At 33.4% G+C, this 22,257-nt stretch overlaps 1 protein-coding gene across 1 annotated transcript; it reads right to left on the reverse strand.

The window, feature by feature from the left end:
• Positions 1 to 11,712: 11,712 nt before the first annotated feature.
• LOC132560380 (solute carrier family 49 member 4-like) lies at positions 11,713 to 20,358 on the reverse strand. Its single transcript, XM_060225048.1, has 12 exons — positions 20,112 to 20,358; positions 19,497 to 19,587; positions 19,148 to 19,332; positions 17,256 to 17,295; positions 16,992 to 17,032; positions 16,682 to 16,732; positions 15,451 to 15,580; positions 14,947 to 15,055; positions 14,240 to 14,307; positions 13,528 to 13,646; positions 12,207 to 12,389; positions 11,713 to 11,909 (listed from the first exon to the last, which is right to left on the reverse strand). Exons 1-12 carry the CDS (start codon positions 20,356 to 20,358, stop codon positions 11,713 to 11,715), a joined length of 1,461 nt encoding a protein of 486 aa, XP_060081031.1.
• Between the last annotated feature and the right edge of the window lie 1,899 nt (positions 20,359 to 22,257).

Below are 22,257 nucleotides of genomic sequence, written 5' to 3' on the forward strand. Positions count from 1 at the left end.
TAGCTAAACGTTTACAAAGCGTCAAATGACAAATTTCACTGTTTGATTACTACTAGCTAAACGTTTACAACGCGTCAAATGACAAATTTCACTGTTTGATTACTACTAGCTAAACGTTTACAACGCGTCAAATGACAAATTTCACAGTTTGATTACTACTAGCTAAACGTTTACAACGCATCAAATGACAAATTTCACTGTTTGATTACTACTAGCTAAACGTTTACAACGCGTCAAATGACAAATTTCACAGTTTGATTACTACTAGCTAAACGTTTACAACGCATCAAATGACAAATTTCACAGTTTGATTACTACTAGCTAAATGTTTACAACGCGTCAAATGACAAATTTCACTGTTTGATTACTACTAGCTAAACGTTTACAAAGCGTCAAATGACAAATTTCACAGTTAATTACTACTAGCTAAACGTTTACAAAGCGTCAAATGACAAATTTCACAGTTAATTACTACTAGCTAAACGTTTACAAAGCGTCAAATGACAAATTTCACAGTTAATTACTACTAGCTAAACGTTTACAACGCGTCAAATGACAAATTTCACTGTTTGATTACTACTAGCTAAACGTTTACAACGCGTCAAATGACAAATTTCACTGTTTGATTACTACTAGCTAAACGTTTACAACGCGTCAAATGACAGATTTCACTGTTTGATTACTACTAGCTAAACGTTTACAACGCGTCAAATGACAAATTTCACTGTTTGATTACTACTAGCTAAACGTTTACAACGCGTCAAATGACAAATTTCACTGTTTGATTACTACTAGCTAAACGTTTACAACGCGTCAAATGACAGATTTCACTGTTTGATTACTACTAGCTAAACGTTTACAACGCGTCAAATGACAAATTTCACTGTTTGATTACTACTAGCTAAACGTTTACAACGCGTCAAATGACAAATTTCACAGTTTGATTACTACTAGCTAAACGTTTACAACGCATCAAATGACAAATTTCACTGTTTGATTACTACTAGCTAAACGTTTACAACGCGTCAAATGACAAATTTCACTGTTTGATTACTACTAGCTAAACGTTTACAACGCGTCAAATGACAGATTTCACAGTTTGATTACTACTAGCTAAACGTTTACAACGCGTCAAATGACAAATTTCACAGTTTGATTACTACTAGCTAAACGTTTACAACGCGTCAAATGACAAATTTCACTGTTTGATTACTACTAGCTAAACGTTTACAACGCGTCAAATGACAAATTTCACTGTTTGATTACTACTAGCTAAACGTTTACAACGCGTCAAATGACAAATTTCACTGTTTGATTACTACTAGCTAAACGTTTACAACGCGTCAAATGACAAATTTCACAGTTAATTACTACTAGCTAAACGTTTACAACGCGTCAAATGACAAATTTCACTGTTTGATTACTACTAGCTAAATGTTTACAACGCGTCAAATGACAAATTTCACTGTTTGATTACTACTAGCTAAACGTTTACAACGCGTCAAATGACAAATTTCACTGTTTGATTACTACTAGCTAAACGTTTACAACGCGTCAAATGACAAATTTCACAGTTTGATTACTACTAGCTAAATGTTTACAACGCGTCAAATGACAAATTTCACTGTTTGATTACTACTAGCTAAACATTTACAACGCGTCAAATGACAAATTTCACAGTTAATTACTACTAGCTAAATGTTTACAACGCGTCAAATGACAAATTTCACTGTTTGATTACTACTAGCTTAACGTTTACAACGCATCAAATGACAAATTTCACTGTTTGATTACTACTAGCTAAACGTTTACAAAGCGTCAAATGACAAATTTCACTGTTTGATTACTACTAGCTAAACGTTTACAACGCGTCAAATGACAAATTTCACTGTTTGATTACTACTAGCTAAACGTTTACAACGCGTCAAATGACAAATTTCACAGTTTGATTACTACTAGCTAAACGTTTACAACGCATCAAATGACAAATTTCACTGTTTGATTACTACTAGCTAAACGTTTACAACGCGTCAAATGACAAATTTCACAGTTTGATTACTACTAGCTAAACGTTTACAACGCATCAAATGACAAATTTCACAGTTTGATTACTACTAGCTAAATGTTTACAACGCGTCAAATGACAAATTTCACTGTTTGATTACTACTAGCTAAACGTTTACAAAGCGTCAAATGACAAATTTCACAGTTAATTACTACTAGCTAAACGTTTACAAAGCGTCAAATGACAAATTTCACAGTTAATTACTACTAGCTAAACGTTTACAAAGCGTCAAATGACAAATTTCACAGTTAATTACTACTAGCTAAACGTTTACAACGCGTCAAATGACAAATTTCACTGTTTGATTACTACTAGCTAAACGTTTACAACGCGTCAAATGACAAATTTCACTGTTTGATTACTACTAGCTAAACGTTTACAACGCGTCAAATGACAGATTTCACTGTTTGATTACTACTAGCTAAACGTTTACAACGCGTCAAATGACAAATTTCACTGTTTGATTACTACTAGCTAAACGTTTACAACGCGTCAAATGACAAATTTCACTGTTTGATTACTACTAGCTAAACGTTTACAACGCGTCAAATGACAGATTTCACTGTTTGATTACTACTAGCTAAACGTTTACAACGCGTCAAATGACAAATTTCACTGTTTGATTACTACTAGCTAAACGTTTACAACGCGTCAAATGACAAATTTCACAGTTTGATTACTACTAGCTAAACGTTTACAACGCATCAAATGACAAATTTCACTGTTTGATTACTACTAGCTAAACGTTTACAACGCGTCAAATGACAAATTTCACTGTTTGATTACTACTAGCTAAACGTTTACAACGCGTCAAATGACAGATTTCAGAGTTTGATTACTACTAGCTAAACGTTTACAACGCGTCAAATGACAAATTTCACAGTTAATTACTACTAGCTAAACGTTTACAACGCGTCAAATGACAAATTTCACAGTTAATTACTACTAGCTAAACGTTTACAACGCGTCAAATGACAAATTTCACAGTTTGATTACTACTAGCTAAACGTTTACAACGCGTCAAATGACAAATTTCACTGTTTGATTACTACTAGCTAAATGTTTACAACGCGTCAAATGACAAATTTCACTGTTTGATTACTACTAGCTAAACGTTTACAACGCGTCAAATGACAAATTTCACTGTTTGATTACTACTAGCTAAACGTTTACAACGCGTCAAATGACAAATTTCACAGTTTGATTACTACTAGCTAAATGTTTACAACGCGTCAAATGACAAATTTCACTGTTTGATTACTACTAGCTAAACGTTTACAACGCGTCAAATGACAAATTTCACAGTTTATTACTGACAAATTTCACTAGCTAAACGTTTACAACGCGTCAAATGACAAATTTCACTGTTTGATTACTACTAGCTAAACGTTTACAACGCGTCAAATGACAAATTTCACAGTTTGATTACTACTAGCTAAACGTTTACAACGCGTCAAATGACAAATTTCACTGTTTGATTACTACTAGCTAAACGTTTACAACGCGTCAAATGACAAATTTCACTGTTTGATTACTACTAGCTAAACGTTTACAACGCGTCAAATGACAAATTTCACTGTTTGATTACTACTAGCTAAACGTTTACAACGCGTCAAATGACAAATTTCACTGTTTGATTACTACTAGCTAAACGTTTACAACGCGTCAAATGACAAATTTCACTGTTTGATTACTACTAGCTAAACGTTTACAACGCGTCAAATGACAAATTTCACTGTTTGATTACTACTAGCTAAACGTTTACAACTAGCGTCAAATGACAAATTTCACTGTTTGATTACTACTAGCTAAACGTTTACAACGCGTCAAATGACAAATTTCACTGTTTGATTACTACTAGCTAAACGTTTACAACGCGTCAAATGACAAATTTCACAGTTTGATTACTACTAGCTAAACGTTTACAACGCGTCAAATGACAAATTTCACTGTTTGATTACTACTAGCTAAACGTTTACAACGCGTCAAATGACAAATTTCACAGTTTGATTACTACTAGCTAAACGTTTACAACAAATTTCACTGTTTGATTACTACTAGCTAAACGTTTACAACGCGTCAAATGACAAATTTCACAGTTTGATTACTACTAGCTAAACGTTTACAACGCGTCAAATGACAAATTTCACTGTTTGATTACTACTAGCTAAACGTTTACAACGCGTCAAATGACAAATTTCACTGTTTGATTACTACTAGCTAAACGTTTACAACGCGTCAAATGACAAATTTCACTGTTTGATTACTACTAGCTAAACGTTTACAACGCGTCAAATGACAAATTTCACTGTTTGATTACTACTAGCTAAACGTTTACAACGCGTCAAATGACAAATTTCACTGTTTGATTACTACTAGCTAAACGTTTACAACGCGTCAAATGACAAATTTCACTGTTTGATTACTACTAGCTAAACGTTTACAACGCGTCAAATGACAAATTTCACAGTTTGATTACTACTAGCTAAACGTTTACAACGCCTCAAATGACAAATTTCAATGTTTGATTACTACTAGCTAAACGTTTACAACGCGTCAAATGACAAATTTCACAGTTTGATTACTACTAGCTAAACGTTTACAACGCGTCAAATGACAAATTTCACTGTTTGATTACTACTAGCTAAACGTTTACAACGCGTCAAATGACAAATTTCACAGTTTGATTACTACTAGCTAAACGTTTACAACGCGTCAAATGACAAATTTCACTGTTTGATTACTACTAGCTAAACGTTTACAACGCGTCAAATGACAAATTTCACTGTTTGATTACTACTAGCTAAACGTTTACAACGCGTCAAATGACAAATTTCACTGTTTGATTACTACTAGCTAAACGTTTACAACGCGTCAAATGACAAATTTCACAGTTTGATTACTACTAGCTAAACGTTTACAACGCGTCAAATGACAAATTTCACAGTTTGATTACTACTAGCTAAACGTTTACAACGCGTCAAATGACAAATTTCACTGTTTGATTACTACTAGCTAAACGTTTACAACGCGTCAAATGACAAATTTCACTGTTTGATTACTACTAGCTAAACGTTTACAACGCGTCAAATGACAAATTTCACTGTTTGATTACTACTAGCTAAACGTTTACAACGCGTCAAATGACAAATTTCACTGTTTGATTACTACTAGCTAAACGTTTACAACGCGTCAAATGACAAATTTCACTGTTTGATTACTACTAGCTAAACGTTTACAACGCGTCAAATGACAAATTTCACTGTTTGATTACTACTAGCTAAACGTTTACAACGCGTCAAATGACAAATTTCACTGTTTGACTTAAACGTTTACAAATTTCACTGTTTGATTACTACTAGCTAAACGTTTACAACGCGTCAAATGACAAATTTCACAGTTAATTACTACTAGCTAAACGTTTACAACGCGTCAAATGACAAATTTCACAGTTAATTACTACTAGCTAAACGTTTACAACGCGTCAAATGACAAATTTCACTGTTTGATTACTACTAGCTAAACGTTTACAACGCGTCAAATGACAAATTTCACTGTTTGATTACTACTAGCTAAACGTTTACAACGCGTCAAATGACAAATTTCACTGTTTGATTACTACTAGCTAAACGTTTACAACGCGTCAAATGACAAATTTCACTGTTTGATTACTACTAGCTAAACGTTTACAACGCGTCAAATGACAAATTTCACTGTTTGATTACTACTGACAAATTTCAAATGACAAATTTCACTGTTTGATTACTTAGCTAAACGTTTACAACGCGTCAAATGACAAATTTCACGATTACTACTAGCTAAACGCGACAAATTTCAAATGACAAATTTCACTGTTTGATTACTACTAGCTAAACGTTTACAACGCGTCAAATGACAAATTTCACTGTTTGATTACTACTAGCTAAACGTTTACAACGCGTCAAATGACAAATTTCACTGTTTGATTACTACTAGCTAAACGTTTACAACGCGTGACAAAATGATTACAAATTTCACAAATGACAAATTTGATTACTACTAGCTAAACGTTTACAACGCGTCAAATGACAAATTTCACTGTTTGATTACTACTAGCTAAACGTTTACAACGCGTCAAATGACAAATTTCACTGTTTGATTACTACTAGCTAAACGTTACAACGCGTCAAATGACAAATTTCACAGTTTGATTACTACTAGCTAACGTTTACAACGCGTCAAATGACAAATTTCACTGTTTGATTACTACTAGCTAAACGTTTACAACGCGTCAAATGACAAATTTCACTGTTTGATTACTACTAGCTAAACGTTTACAACGCGTCAAATGACAAATTTCACTGTTTGATTACTACTAGCTAAACGTTTACAACGCGTCAAATGACAAATTTCACTGTTTGATTACTACTAGCTAAACGTTTACAACGCGTCAAATGACAAATTTCACTGTTTGATTACTACTAGCTAAACGTTTACAACGCGTCAAATGACAAATTTCACTGTTTGATTACTACTAGCTAAACGTTTACAACGCGTCAAATGACAAATTTCACTGTTTGATTACTACTAACTAAACGTTTCACTGTTTGATTACTACTAGCTAAGCGTTTACAACGCGTCAAATGACAAATTTCACTGTTTGATTACTACTAGCTAAACGTTTACAACGCGTCAAATGACAAATTTCACTGTTTGATTACTACTAGCTAAACGTTTACAACGCGTCAAATGACAAATTTCACTGTTTGATTACTACTAGCTAAACGTTTACAACGCGTCAAATGACAAATTTCACTGTTTGATTACTACTAGCTAAACGTTTACAACGCGTCAAATGACAAATTTCACTGTTTGATTACTACTAGCTAAACGTTTACAACGCGTCAAATGACAAATTTCACTGTTTGATTACTACTAGCTAAACGTTTACAACGCGTCAAATGACAAATTTCACTGTTTGTTTGATTACTACTAGCTAAACGTTTACAACGCGTCAAATGACAAATTTCACTGTTTGAACTACGTTTACAACGCGCTAAACGTTTACAACGCGTCAAATGACAAATTTCACTGTTTGATTACTACTAGCGTTTACAACGCGTCAAATGACAAATTTCACTGTTTGATTACTACTAGCTAAACGTTTACAACGCGTCAAATGACAAATTTCACTGTTTGATTACTACTAGCTAAACGTTTACAACGCGTCAAATGACAAATTTCACTGTTTGATTACTACTAGCTAAACGTTTACAACGCGTCAAATGACAAATTTCACTGTTTGATTACTACTAGCTAAACGTTTACAACGCGTCAAATGACAAATTTCACTGTTTGATTACTACTAGCTAAACGTTTACAACGCGTCAAATGACAAATTTCAAGTTTGATTACTACTAGCTAAATGTTTACAACGCGTCACTGTTTGAGCAAACGTTTTCACAAATTTGTTTGATTACTACTAGCTAAACGTTTACAACGCGTCAAATGACAAATTTCACAAATGTTTGATTACTACTAGCTAAACGTTTACAACTAAACGTCAAATGACAAATTTCACTGTTTGATTACTACTAGCTAAACGTTTACAACGCGTCAAATGACAAATTTCACTGTTTGATTACTACTAGCTAAACGTTTACAACGCAAATCAAATTTCAAGTTTGACAAATTTCACAAATGTTTGATTACTACTAGCTAAACGTTTACAACGCGTCAAATGACAAATTTCACAGTTTGATTACTACTAGCTAAACGTTTACAACGCGTCAAATGACAAATTTCACTGTTTGATTACTACTAGCTAAACGTTTACAACGCGTCAAATGACAAATACAACGCGTCAAATGACAAATTTCACAGTTTGATTACTACTAGCTAAACGTTTACAACGCGTCAAATGACAAATTTCACTGTTTGATTACTACTAGCTAAACGTTTACAACGCGTCAAATGACAAATTTCACAGTTTGATTACTACTAGCTAAACGTTTACAACGCGTCAAATGACAAATTTCACTGTTTGATTACTACTAGCTAAACGTTTACAACGCGTCAAATGACAAATTTCACAGTTTGATTACTACTAGCTAAATGTTTACAACGCGTCAAATGACAAATTTCACTGTTTGATTACTACTAGCTAAACGTTTACAACGCGTCAAATGACAAATTTCACAGTTTGATTACTACTAGCTAAATGTTTACAACGCGTCAAATGACAAATTTCACTGTTTGATTACTACTAGCTAAACGTTTACAACGCGTCAAATGACAAATTTCACAGTTTGATTACTACTAGCTAAACGTTTACAACGCGTCAAATGACAAATTTCACTGTTTGATTACTACTAGCTAAACGTTTACAACGCGTCAAATGACAAATTTCACTGTTTGATAACTACTAGCTAAACGTTTACAACGCGTCAAATGACAAATTTCACTGTTTGATTACTACTAGGTAAACGTTTACATCGCGTCAAATGACAAATTTCACTGTTTGATTACTACTAGCTAAATGTTTACAACGCGTCAAATGACAAATTTCACTGTTTGATTACTACTAGCTAAACGTTTACAACGCGTCAAATGACAAATTTCACAGTTTGATTACTACTAGCTAAACGTTTACAACGCGTCAAATGACAAATTTCACTGTTTGATTACTACTAGCTAAACGTTTACAACGCGTCAAATGACAAATTTCACAGTTAATTACTACTAGCTAAACGTTTACAACGCGTCAAATGACAAATTTCACTGTTTGATTACTACTAGCTAAACGTTTACAACGCGTCAAATGACAAATTTCACAGTTTGATTACTACTAGCTAAATGTTTACAACGCGTCAAATGACAAATTTCACAGTTTGATTACTACTAGCTAAACGTTTACAACGCGTCAAATGACAAATTTCACAGTTTGATTACTACTAGCTAAATGTTTACAACGCGTCAAATGACAAATTTCACTGTTTGATTACTACTAGCTAAACGTTTACAACGCGTCAAATGACAAATTTCACAGTTTGATTACTACTAGCTAAATGTTTACAACGCGTCAAATGACAAATTTCACTGTTTGATTACTACTAGCTAAACGTTTACAACGCGTCAAATGACAAATTTCACAGTTTGATTACTACTAGCTAAACGTTTACAACGCGTCAAATGACAAATTTCACTGTTTGATTACTACTAGCTAAACGTTTACAACGCGTCAAATGACAAATTTCACAGTTAATTACTACTAGCTAAACGTTTACAACGCGTCAAATGACAAATTTCACAGTTTGATTACTACTAGCTAAACGTTTACAACGCGTCAAATGACAAATTTCACTGTTTGATTACTACTAGCTAAACGTTTACAACGCGTCAAATGACAAATTTCACTGTTTGATTACTACTAGCTAAACGTTTACAACGCGTCAAATGACAAATTTCACTGTTTGATTACTACTAGCTAAACGTTTACAACGCGTCAAATGACAAATTTCACTGTTTGATTACTACTAGCTAAACGTTTACAACGCGTCAAATGACAAATTTCACAGTTTGATTACTACTAGCTAAATGTTTACAACGCGTCAAATGACAAATTTCACTGTTTGATTACTACTAGCTAAACGTTTACAACGCGTCAAATGACAAATTTCACAGTTAATTACTACTAGCTAAACGTTTACAACGCGTCAAATGACAAATTTCACAGTTTGATTACTACTAGCTAAACGTTTCCAACGCATCAAATGACAAATTTCACTGTTTGATTACTACTAGCTAAACGTTTACAACGCGTCAAATGACAAATTTCACAGTTTGATTACTACTAGCTAAACGTTTACAAAGCGTCAAATGACAAATTTCACTGTTTGATTACTACTAGCTAAACGTTTACAACGCGTCAAATGACAAATTTCACAGTTTGATTACTACTAGCTAAACGTTTACAACGCGTCAAATGACAAATTTCACTGTTTGATTACTACTAGCTAAACGTTTACAACGCGTCAAATGACAAATTTCACTGTTTGATTACTACTAGCTAAACGTTTACAACGCGTCAAATGACAAATTTCACAGTTTGATTACTACTAGCTAAACGTTTACAACGCGTCAAATGACAAATTTCACTGTTTGATTACTACTAGCTAAACGTTTACAACGCGTCAAATGACAAATTTCACTGTATGATTACTACTAGCTAAACGTTTACAAAGCGTCAAATGACAAATTTCACTGTTTGATTACTACTAGCTAAATGTTTACAACGCGTCAAATGACAAATTTCACTGTTTGATTACTACTAGCTAAACGTTTACAAAGCGTCAAATGACAAATTTCACTGTTTGATTACTACTAGCTAAACGTTTACAACGCGTCAAATGACAAATTTCACAGTTTGATTACTACTAGCTAAATGTTTACAACGCGTCAAATGACAAATTTCACTGTTTGATTACTACTAGCTAAACGTTTACAAAGCGTCAAATGACAAATTTCACTGTTTGATTACTACTAGCTAAATGTTTACAACGCGTCAAATGTCAATATCAGTATGATTGTAACAAGGAAATTTAGGTAGGTAGGTAGATGGGTGTGCCCCCCCCCCCTCTCTCTCTCTCTCTCTCTCTCTCTCTCTCTCTCTCTCTCTCTGTGTGTGTGTGTGTGTGCGTGTGATGTGCGTGTGTTTGCGTGTGTGTGTAGGGCGTGGGTCATCAGCCAGTAACAGAGCATTCAAGCAAGGATGTTCTTTTGTAAAGTTTATACAAAATTCATGGAAAATGTTAATACATACTGAGAGAGTCATTTTATACTGTAATACTCGTTATTTTAAAAATCACAGGAATAATGCATACTTCGTTTCCTCAATACGAGATCACACTTGTGTATTGTACAATATGTGTGTGTGTGTGTGTTTGTGTAGGGCGTAGACTACAGGGTTTGGTGTTATAGGAATATTCGATTTTTCCGATGTACACAGATACAAAAACAGAATGTTTTCATTATTCGGAGAACAAATACTGTCGTGATGTCATCAATTTTCGAGGTTATATTAAACATATCTATACCACTACTGTGAATGACATCCATACTTAGTGGCCCTAGATAATACCACATATCAATCGGATATAATTTACACTAACTACTTAAACATTCAATAAACGGATTAAAAGAGCCTGTTGGAACCACGCTTACAGATTAACATTACGCACAGAAAAGAACAGAAATAAGAGATCATGTGTGTGTTTATTTCATAAACTATCAAAAATATAGTTAACACTGTATTGATATATATATATATGTACATATTTAAAGCCTCATTAATATGCATCGAACGCACCCCATTCACATTACATACACAAAACATTTTGCCATTGTCATCACACATGAACAACTATTACGGTAATATTTCCTGATGAATTACGCAATCAACGTCCGCAATCAATGACATGGCGCTCTGCGTTACAACGCTTTTTCCATAAAAACTATAAGATAGATCTCTTGGAGGAACTATTAGCGTCAGGAAGCGTTTGAATAAGTATGATAATCACCATCGTTTTAACAACGTGTTACACTGATACTTGTTATACTGTTGTCGAAAATGCATTTAAATAAAAAGCGACAAATGACAAATTAAACACTTATTCATTTTCATTCTTAACGTTTTCCTGAAAACAGGCTTCCATCATGATATTGTCGGCCTTGTTGCTATGACTGTCATCCACTTCCTTAGACTCCATATCGATATCTGTCCTAATGTACGTCACCGGTAACAACAACAACGTCACAAAACCAATCACGGAACAAACGAACATAGTCCACGTCATCCATCGGTGGTCTGCGGAAGGGAGACAACTCAGAAAATAAAAATTAAAAAAAAAAGTTTTTAAAGTTAATTTTCTTTGCGCCATTATTGATATTATCGCTTATTTTCATAAATAAAACAACAAAAGAAAATTAAAATTCCCATCCCATAAGATGAAATGAGGCAAACTATGAACATAGGAAGATGACAATGGGGACCTCTGACATGGTATTCTGAAAGTATAAGTCTCTTGCTTAAAACTACTCCTGTAATTTCATTGTGTGATATACATGTTACGACTTCCGAAGTCTATATGTATAAAATACTTACCGTGTACAGGAATATACATGAGAGCGAAGAAGACATTGGCGAAGACGAGGAAGACGAAGTTAGACATTCCGTTAATGATTCCACCGGGTATAGGGAAGGACATTTCACAAATAAGCTCGTACCACAGAGGGAAGGAGGCGTTTATCATAGCACCACTCACGATGGCAGATACATACAACTGCCCTGGAAAAATAAATATGCAATAATTTCATATCTGCTTTTTCTGAATTTACGGAATTTTTAAACATCATACTTCACAAAGAGAGAAAAAAATGTAAGACTAATTTATATATTTGAATTAAGTTTCTTGAAGATCTTCCATCACCATATACCGTATTTTTGCGAAGATGAAAATTTGTATTCTTTTGTCAAAAAGTGTTCATTTCAGTCTTAAATCTGAAAAATCCCTCCTAGTATTTAAACTGAAGACGTTTTACCTTGTACATATAATAAACTTAATTTTATGTTTAATAAGAATTCGTAAATTTGAATGGGTCACGTAAAACATTTTCATAAATCTTTATCTTAGTTACTGACATAAAGGTAGGATCTTTCAAAGAATCTTACAAACATAATCGTGCGTTGATCCTTTTTTTCTAATACATTTTCATATAATCATGTAATGTGTTTTGTGCTCTCTTGATTATTTCCATTTTTCATATATATATATAACAGAAATACACCCAGATCGATAACGGAGCCTGGAAACACAAGAAAAGTCCGAATTCTTGTCTATAAATATTCAAGGACATATAAATGTCAGGTTAGATCATTCTATTATCTATTTTATTTTATATCTTCCAGATCACAAAAGGTAGACAACTCTGCAGATACCGTTTAATTCATGATTTGGATCTTTTTTTATCTAATACTAATGAATGGCGCTGCTGTGCCTTTTGTACAACCTTCCTACGTAACATCTGATATATTTTTCTATACTTAGTTGCTTTTACCTGTACTAGCTTCTAATTGCTTCATCTGATGTCTCATAAATAAATCTGTTATTACTATAGTGGTTCAATAGAGAGCTCTCATACACGGAACACAATCGCACAGATATATAAGATGAATACTAGATAGCATTTTATTGCTCATGGAATATAATGACTGTTGAGTTGGTGTATTTCAGTATTTCACTTTATCCGATTGATGTAAATAAAGTCATAATGTCTCTCATTTCATTAATTTGTGACTAAACTTGCGCCGACTAAATGACTTCAAAATCATAGTTATCCATATGTTATTATAGAAGAAAGTTTTGCTACATGCACAATGTGAATGAGACAATCGTTTACTTTAAAAAAATGCATAAAAATCTTACAGTTAGTATACGGAAGTAATCCATTAGCAATCAAAGCCGTCCACAGGGATGTTACTATGGTGAGTACAAACATAGCTAACAGAACTGGCTTGATTCGCTTCATGAATATATCAGAAAACCTGCAACAAAACGAAATCATTACTAAATGTTGCTTCATAAGTACATGCCTAAAGCCCCGCAATTAAACGTAACAATCACTTAGATTGTACCTGCAATAATGAAATAATTTAAATATTGATAACGTTCGATACAGAGATTAAATAAAGATACATTTGTTTATGTATACAAATTTGTAGAGGTACAAATGTGACAATGATATGTTTTGAATTGATAAGTATTTACAGGCTATAACAATCATAAAATAGACGTTTTAATGTAGTTGTGGTTAGCACATCATTGTCTGAGCAGTTAAAACATATTTAACAAAACCTTCAATTACAAAACGGAAAAGATACACAAATGGAGCCTAGTGAATAGTTTTCATATCATACAAGGAATGGTATTTTTTGAATCAATGAATGCTACCTTTATAAAAAAATGAGCCTTTTTTTAACATCAAAAGATAACACAAAGGCAAAAATCGATTTCCGATATACGTATCGGCGCTGTTACACCAAGAAAAGGAACAATGATCTAAAAGATAACAAATATCTACATAACTTGATATTTGCATTGTAACACAAAGAATAAGATCACATTTTTGGAGACTTACCTTGCTATAACGAACCCAAGTATACTGCCTATGATTATAGTATAAAAAGCTATCCACCCAGCGCTAAGCTGGAAGAAAAAAGCAGAACATATGTCAATATTGCTTTCTTTACTGTTTGTCACGTTTAGCTTAGCATTGTTCAACAGGGGAAAGTAGCATTTAATACATGTAAATTTAATGGTTTAAGAAACAGAAACTAAACCAGTCGGCGATGGTTGTATCTTAAATCTGTTTTAGGTATACCCGTTTGGGTTTGATCATAATGACGCTTGTTATTTTTCTACATCTTATACCACTGCTTTTCGCTGAAATGCAGCTATTATAATAAATCATAGCATCTGTTCAGGATATCAAATTATCAACACTTCGATTCAATCTACTTTTTTCATTTTATTTGGCTAAACGAATCTGCTGAGGACGAAAGCATCGGATTTTGAGGATAAAACCCATACAATACATCAATTGTGTAAGCTAAATATATACAGATAATTAAACAACACCATGTTCATTTATTTTTTCCCCAAAACTACATTTAATGAAGCATCTGTCTTTATTTACATAGGAAATCGGTAACCATATTTCGAAAATATACCTTTTCATTGTCGAATAATATGTAATTGGGTAATCAATGTGTCCATTATCTCTTCCTTGTATATATGGAAGTACAAATCATTAGTATATTAGAAGGTAAAAACCAATAACATTACCTGTGAAACGCCGATAGGGTTGTATACAATGTCTATCACTTGAACCCAGGACGTGTAGACGCCGATCATTACACCGAAAACCAGCACCAGTAAGAGCAGATGCTTGTTTCTGCAGTGTATGTTGCATTATATATATTATATAACATAGATATTGATTTAACAATTATACTTACCATGTTAAAACGTACAAAAGAATATGTTTAATTAATATAATGACATAGCATTGTTTATTTGCAAAGAAAGTTATAATTCAATGACAGATTTGATCTTCAATTATTTTGCTATATTTCACATTCAGTTTTGAACAGTATTTATTGAAAGTTGAACTGGTCTCCGTCACCGAACTTGACTCAATATTGGAAAGTCAACATTTATATGTTCAGATTTAAAGACAAAGAACCATATAATTTATGTTAATTCACACTAAAATCTGAAACGCAAGCGATATCCTAGACACTGGGTTGATATTTGTGAGGTTCGATAAGACGTTAAATGAATAGCTACCTGACAAGTTTGCGGAAGGATTCCACGTAGCTAAGGCGGGACATTCCAGCAGAGGTACTAGGAGCCGAGGACGGTTTATCAGGATAGTAAGCAACGGTCATAATGAATAACACTACCGATACTCCAAATTCTAAGGATATGAAAATAAAATGGATACCAAGCATCATTCTATAGGCTGAAATGTATTTTCATTTCTATAGTCAGGAGTTATATAATGTACACTGATCATTAATCGCCAGAAATTAGAAAAAAATTACAAATCAGTTTTCAAATGTGATTTGTAACAGGCATATCGAACTGCATACATATTTGAATAGTTGCATATTGTTAGTTATTATAAAATGACTAGAAAGATCATATTAAAAATATCACATCTGATAACTTAACCCTTCCTTTATTCGCTAATCCGTTACCTACACTACAAAATTTACATTTATTACATTACATTTATCCATGGTAAGATGAAGCTTTCAGAAAATTCCAAAAGACCTTAAATCCTGCCATCGCTTGCTACTTCATCAATATCACTGACATCGATTTATTAATAATATATTATTTTCTAAGTGCTATCTTATAAGGTAGATAGAATTTCATGCATAGATTATATAGGAATAATGATAGTGAATAATGATATATATATTTGTGTGTGTGTGTGGTATGTGTGTTTGTGAGGATGTGAAAATAAATGGGTGTGCTTCTATTCTAAAAGACTGTTCGTCACTCAGCCGTATACAATCTAATGTGAGGACATGGGTGGATGTGATGTTCGGAATTTATCACCGCTGACCTGATTTGCATTCAAGGTACGCCAGGGTGGTAGTTAATACAATTTAAATTGAAAATGAAATTGGACTATTGCAAATTAGTTAAATTTTATGTTAACATTTAGTTTATAACCTCATTATATTAAATGCGTGTTCACTAAACAGTTAAACTGTTCTATTAAAACATGTTATACTGAGAAATAATTTGTCAACAAGACAACAAATATTCTGAGGTGTTCTATTTATGCTCACCGTGAATTTCAAAGTATTCTTGAAATGTGCCCAATTCTAGATACAATATGTGCGTGTACGCCCTCCTATTTCATCAGACATAATGGTCAATGATACCGGTCAAAAAAACCCACACATATTCCATCCAAACAGACATTAAAACCGTCCTTACTTTTCAATGTCGATTACAAAGGATAATAGCTATTGACCTTGAAACGAAATAAACATGTACTTACGAACATAAAGATAGGACATCAGTCCATCCAGAATTTCCTCGCCATTGATAACTAACAAAGGTACGGAGATAGAATGTATACATATATTTACAACAGTATAGACATGTATTATATAGAAAGGAATTTATACTCAAATTGTGTTTAATTACGATACCGAAAGAAGGGACATCATTAAGCGCTAATCAATCTGTCTGTAACGTTCAGAACACAACTGATTGATTTAGATTTAGCAAATGATCTCCATGCATAATTTTATACCAAAGGATGTAAGTTGTAAACAAAGGAATAAAATGAAATGTTAGAAAACAACCTGTCGTCGACTCTGTAGTTACTGTTGAGTTTTGCAGGATACTGAAACATAATACAAAAGTAAAATTATCACCAGCGAATACGTAGCGTATAAAAACACTTCACATTTCAACTTTAATTGTAATACCAAAAAGTCAGCAAAACTCTTCTTTACGTCTTAAATTAAGCTTCTGGTAGTTGAGCTTCGCTTGAAATAGCGTGAGATAAGCAATTGTGGTATGATTATTTAAAAAAATAAAATGTAATTATAAATGTTTGACCATACCTGTCGTTGGCGTAAATTGGTTTCTCCAATACATTGGGACCTGAAAAAGTTCAAGAAATCAGATGAAATTTAAAATCATAATAGGTACATCTGATACTTTGGTTTATACGTTCACGCAATATTTGATGCAAATTACGTTTTATCTTATAACCAAAGTGACATTTATATCTCTCAACTGCGAAAAGGTTGTTTAACCAGACATTATGAAACGTGAGCGTTTTCAGAATTCAATTACAATTTGTCTTCTTATTATATGAATAATTTTAATATGACTCTAAAAGTAATCCAGTAGTGAGTCAAAATAGAAAACAGCACTGAGACATTATTATTGCTATTAAAATCGAATACTCGAGTAAATCATCGGGTGTGTAATTTCTTGCTTGTATATGTACATGATGTACAATTTATGCAAATATTATTTAAATGATACTGAAATTTCATTGTCATCACAACGATATTATCGGAACATTTCTTTGTCAGAAATTCGAATGTCTGGTGGCATTGTTGTTGACAACCTATTTCTCGTTAAAATTACCCTTTTGTGTTCACTAAAATGTCGGGTGACCTCCATGAAGCATGAAAACGATCATCTTTCCATGGTCTTCTGTTTTCTCATGCTTTGAGATTTTGAATGGTCACTGTGTAAACTGTACTTTTAGTTATATTTTATACATTGTTTCAACGAATTGTGTTTCATAATAAAATGGTCGCATGTTCGAATCTAAAATTTCAACGCTTACTTGCCTCATGACCTGTTCATCCATTTCATGTTAAAAGGTGGAGTTATTGGTACATTACAAGGACAAATTTAATGCGCTTTTAGAGGAAGAAGGATCTTTCCATGACAAAAAGCAGACGAATCTTAGTTAAAGCATTATAAACGTCCACCTATTCAGTGTTACGACTAAAGACAATATCCGTCTCCATTATGATTGTCAACACCAACTATACATAACCAGAAGCCATTGAACTGATACTAAAAACAAATATCTGTAAACTCCATATTTATGCTTGCATGGTTTGCATGACATGAAGTCGTTCGTGACTGTTCGGTTTGTACATGTTGATAAGTCCATGGTCCTGCAATTTCAATGCCGGTTCGATAACAGTTGCGTACCGAATATTGCATTAACAATGCGTGAGGATGTTCGTTTCTAATCAATCAATTGATAATAGAAGAAAAATAACAAATAACAATATGGCAACATAATAATAATTAACACTCAAATTCCGTTCAATTCTCCGGTGTTCTGGAAGAGTTAGCGTATTCTACTTCATCGACGACACCCGCCATGTAAACCTTGGTCAACCAAGAAAGAAATGTCGCGTTCACAGATGAGAACAAGATATACAAGAACGGAACGAACATGCAAACTAACGAGCATCAAATACATCAAGTTTCATATCGCACAGAGAAATAGAATATTTCTCAACAAGATCACTATGGTGACCATAAAACTTCCCTATAATTTTGATCAACCTGCATCTTTTGAACCTTTATGTTATGAGTTTTGGCAGTCAGTGACGATCACTCAATAAATTTGACTAATCAACAGGGAATAGCAATCCGCGATAACAGGTCAATTAATGTTTTAAGACAGGCGATTTTGACGTGGAGTGTAGACTATATCTTATCATTATATTCTTCCAGTTTTTAACTAACATAATACTAAACTCTTCAGAACACATGGTCTTAGTAGTTTTGCAGCATTCTTTGTTTACTTGCACCATCTGGCTCAGCCCATGTGGGAGATACACTTCAGCATTCAGATAAGCAAGCACAAACGATTTCAGATATGTATATTTGTGTATCCGTGCAGTCTACTTTTAAACCCCTTTTATGATAAGATTTGCAAGACTATCAATTTTATTATGTAAGTTCTTTCACTTACCAATAATACTGGACAGCCCTTCACCAAGATATGCAGCTAGCACCATGATGGCTGATGCGGTAATTCTCTCTCCTGGTGGAAACCACATGTCTGCTATAACAGGTGGCGCTACAAATGCTGTTATTCCATTACACCCGTTTAGAAACTCTCCGATCGTAATAAGTCTTTTAATGAAAAACAAACATCATATTAGTATTCATAATAGCTCAACATGATGATTGAGAATTGGATTGGACAATGATGGAGTGTATCGATCTCAAATTAGAATTACAAAATGTTACATCTGAAGCATGAACGGCAATCAATAACATTTTCTCTCCTAAAAAAACAATAAGATAGATATACTTACATCACCGCTACGTCTTTGTCTTTACTCAGTGATCGCAAAATGTTACTTAATAGCATAGCAACAGAAAAGATCAGCATTGCTACTCGTAAACCTGAAAAGAAATTTTAGTTTCGGTTGAAAAAAAGTTCACTAAAATTAGAAATATCAACCGAGATGATAACTTTACGAGAATTATTCCTATTTTAAGTGAATGTTTTTATTTTCAATGATAATAAAAGCTGTTTTGACCGTAGCACCTATTCTTTTTTTTCGATGAATTTGATGTCTGCTTTAATGGGAATTCAAATGATCATCACAAAAACGATACATTAACGTACTTCAAAGCATTGATGTCACTGTGCCAACCACTTAGAATTCATGCGCTCAGCTATTTCGCTTAATACTTTCCAAAAAACGTGCAAGGGCAATTGTACTTTAACTAAAAGAGATTCGTTGAGAACATGATAGTCCATTATTGATAGAATGCATTCTCTCTCTTTCAAATGCTTAACCTCGAGACTTTTCTTTTCTTTCGACCACAAATCAAAATGTAGGTCCTTAATTTTACTAACGATATACTTCTGGAATATCTTACTTACTTTGGGTTTTTTAACGACACGTGGTAATCACGCATACCTGCTTTGTCAAACACGTATGATCCGATGCACATGTAAAGGACGCTTCCCACTCGACCCATATTGAGAATAAAAACTATAGTGGTATCTTCCCAGCCAAATGCTCTTTTGACTGACTGTGCTATTGGTCCCCAGGTGTTAAAGCCGACATTCTGGTGAAGGAAATGAAGAGACGACAACAAAAGCATCCACCAGCGTGCTCGATAGATCCGACTGGGCGACTCAAGTAACTGGTTCTCCTCGTTCATAATTGCCTCTTAATCTAGTTTGAGTTCATCATAGCAAGGGTCACCGTGGAAAATGGAAAAATAAAAGTTACCTCTACCGAGAAGTATTAACTATAATGTAATACCATTCAGTTTTTATTTACAAATCCTTTTTGACTAAAATTGGGTCAGTCAAAAATTAACATACTAGAAATGTTCATTTTAAAATTCGAGGAACATACAGTTCATATATCGATAGATCCGTCTTGATGCATTGTTGCGATATATTACTTAATATGCAGACAACTGATACAATTGGAAACTATGTTTAGAGAGGCGTGGTATTGAAGCAGAAAATACTCTTTTCTGCCCTTGATAAAAAATAAATCCAGCAAAAAGGTTCATCTTATTTTTGGAGTCATATAAAAAAAAACGTCATTTCCAAAATTGGTGGATAAGGAAAAAGCTGTATTACTGACCTCCTTGAACTCTTAGTGTGAATATATTTCAAACTGGAAATGCATCACAATGCAAACATGACCGACACTTCTATTGGTAATTTGTCCTTTACATCGTTCAGTATACTTCAAACATTGTAATATAATATTTTATTTATGGAGTTTGACCCTCCTTACCAGTAACAAGATGATGACGGATGGTCTCCGATTCTGATTTTCCACTGACGTTGCTCTCGTGCTGTTAGTAATTCAGAACAGGACAGTATGGAAATGGTATTCATATCAGTCAACATTCTAAAATTAAATATTAAATTAATTTAGCACCATATTGATTTTGACTCATACATGGTGGGTTGTTTGTTAATCCTGCGTTATAGACAAATAATGGCTAAAACTAGATGTCAATAACCATTTTGTACAAGCCTTACAGTATAGATACATGTACTTATTCTGGCCCAACAAATAATGAATACAGTCATTCAAGGTAACTGTAAAATTTTCATTGACGTACACGTATACCATAAACATCAATATGTGATTACGTATAAACTTAACAGAAAAAGGCATTGTTACATAATACTACTCAGTAGAGTATTTAGCTATAATCTTTATCTGTAGAGGCTAATTACATTTCATTGTAATTACTGATATAAGTATAAAAAGGGAGAGAAATCGCTTGGAGTGAAAGACATAAATTTACTATCTCAGGATTATTCACAAAATACATGTATTATGTGGATAACATTATTGTAAAGGGCCACAGCGAAACTACATGTATTAAATCACATTGGACACCAGGAAATAAAATCATGCAGTGTCACAAACGCATGCCTTTCATTATACTGCTAATTCTGGGTTTTATAATGGACATAAAAAGGAGAAGTAGAATTTGAGGTAGCCTAAATTTGAAATTCCAGATATAGCTGATATACATATGAATGCCGCGAAGAATTTATTGTATGTTGGAGAACGTACCTGTGTATTGTGTTGAGAAAAAGTAGTTAAGAGACACATGATATGTGTGTGCAACGCATATAGAAGAGATGGTTCGGGTATTATTTCAAATTGTTTATTGTCCGATTTGAGAAATAAAGGCCAATTCGTATAGCCCGTCATCTACAAAACCAGAGGCACATGTACAGTAAAACGTCTTTAAATTACAATAATACGTGTACTTTTTGTGATTTATATATACAGTGAACCCTTACTATTAAGAACTCAGGGGCTCGATGTGGTCATTGAACTAATTATCTGGTTTTCTTTGTTAAACATATAGTAATTATATCTGCGAAGACACTAGATGAAATAGCCCAGTTGTTCCCTGGACCCCAAAACTATAGTGGTACTAGGTGTTGTTTAGGAAAATAAGTTACAAAATCTTTCAGATATTGTTTTCGTTCGGTAAGGGATGTGATTCTCCGGAAATATTGATATTCGTTTGACTTACTTCATTGTTTAGTCTATCATGTAATATGGAAGTAAT

Source organism: Ylistrum balloti, unplaced genomic scaffold (genome assembly GCF_031769215.1).
Source record: "Ylistrum balloti isolate Yb309-2 unplaced genomic scaffold, AGI_CSIRO_Ybal_v1 Utg371054, whole genome shotgun sequence".
Taxonomy (NCBI): domain Eukaryota; kingdom Metazoa; phylum Mollusca; class Bivalvia; order Pectinida; family Pectinidae; genus Ylistrum; species Ylistrum balloti.

Bases quoted from the DNA above. Each gene is read 5' to 3' on its own strand.
- LOC132560380 (XM_060225048.1), bottom strand. From the start codon at position 20,358: ATGAACGAGGAGAACCAGTTACTTGAGTCGCCCAGTCGGATCTATCGA. The intron at 17,296-19,147 runs GTAAGTGAAAGA...GAACTTTTTCAG, and splicing joins AGGGCTGTCCAGTATTATTG to GTCCCAATGTATTGGAGAAA. The intron at 17,033-17,255 runs GTATGGTCAAAC...ATTATGTTTCAG, and splicing joins CCAATTTACGCCAACGACAG to TATCCTGCAAAACTCAACAG.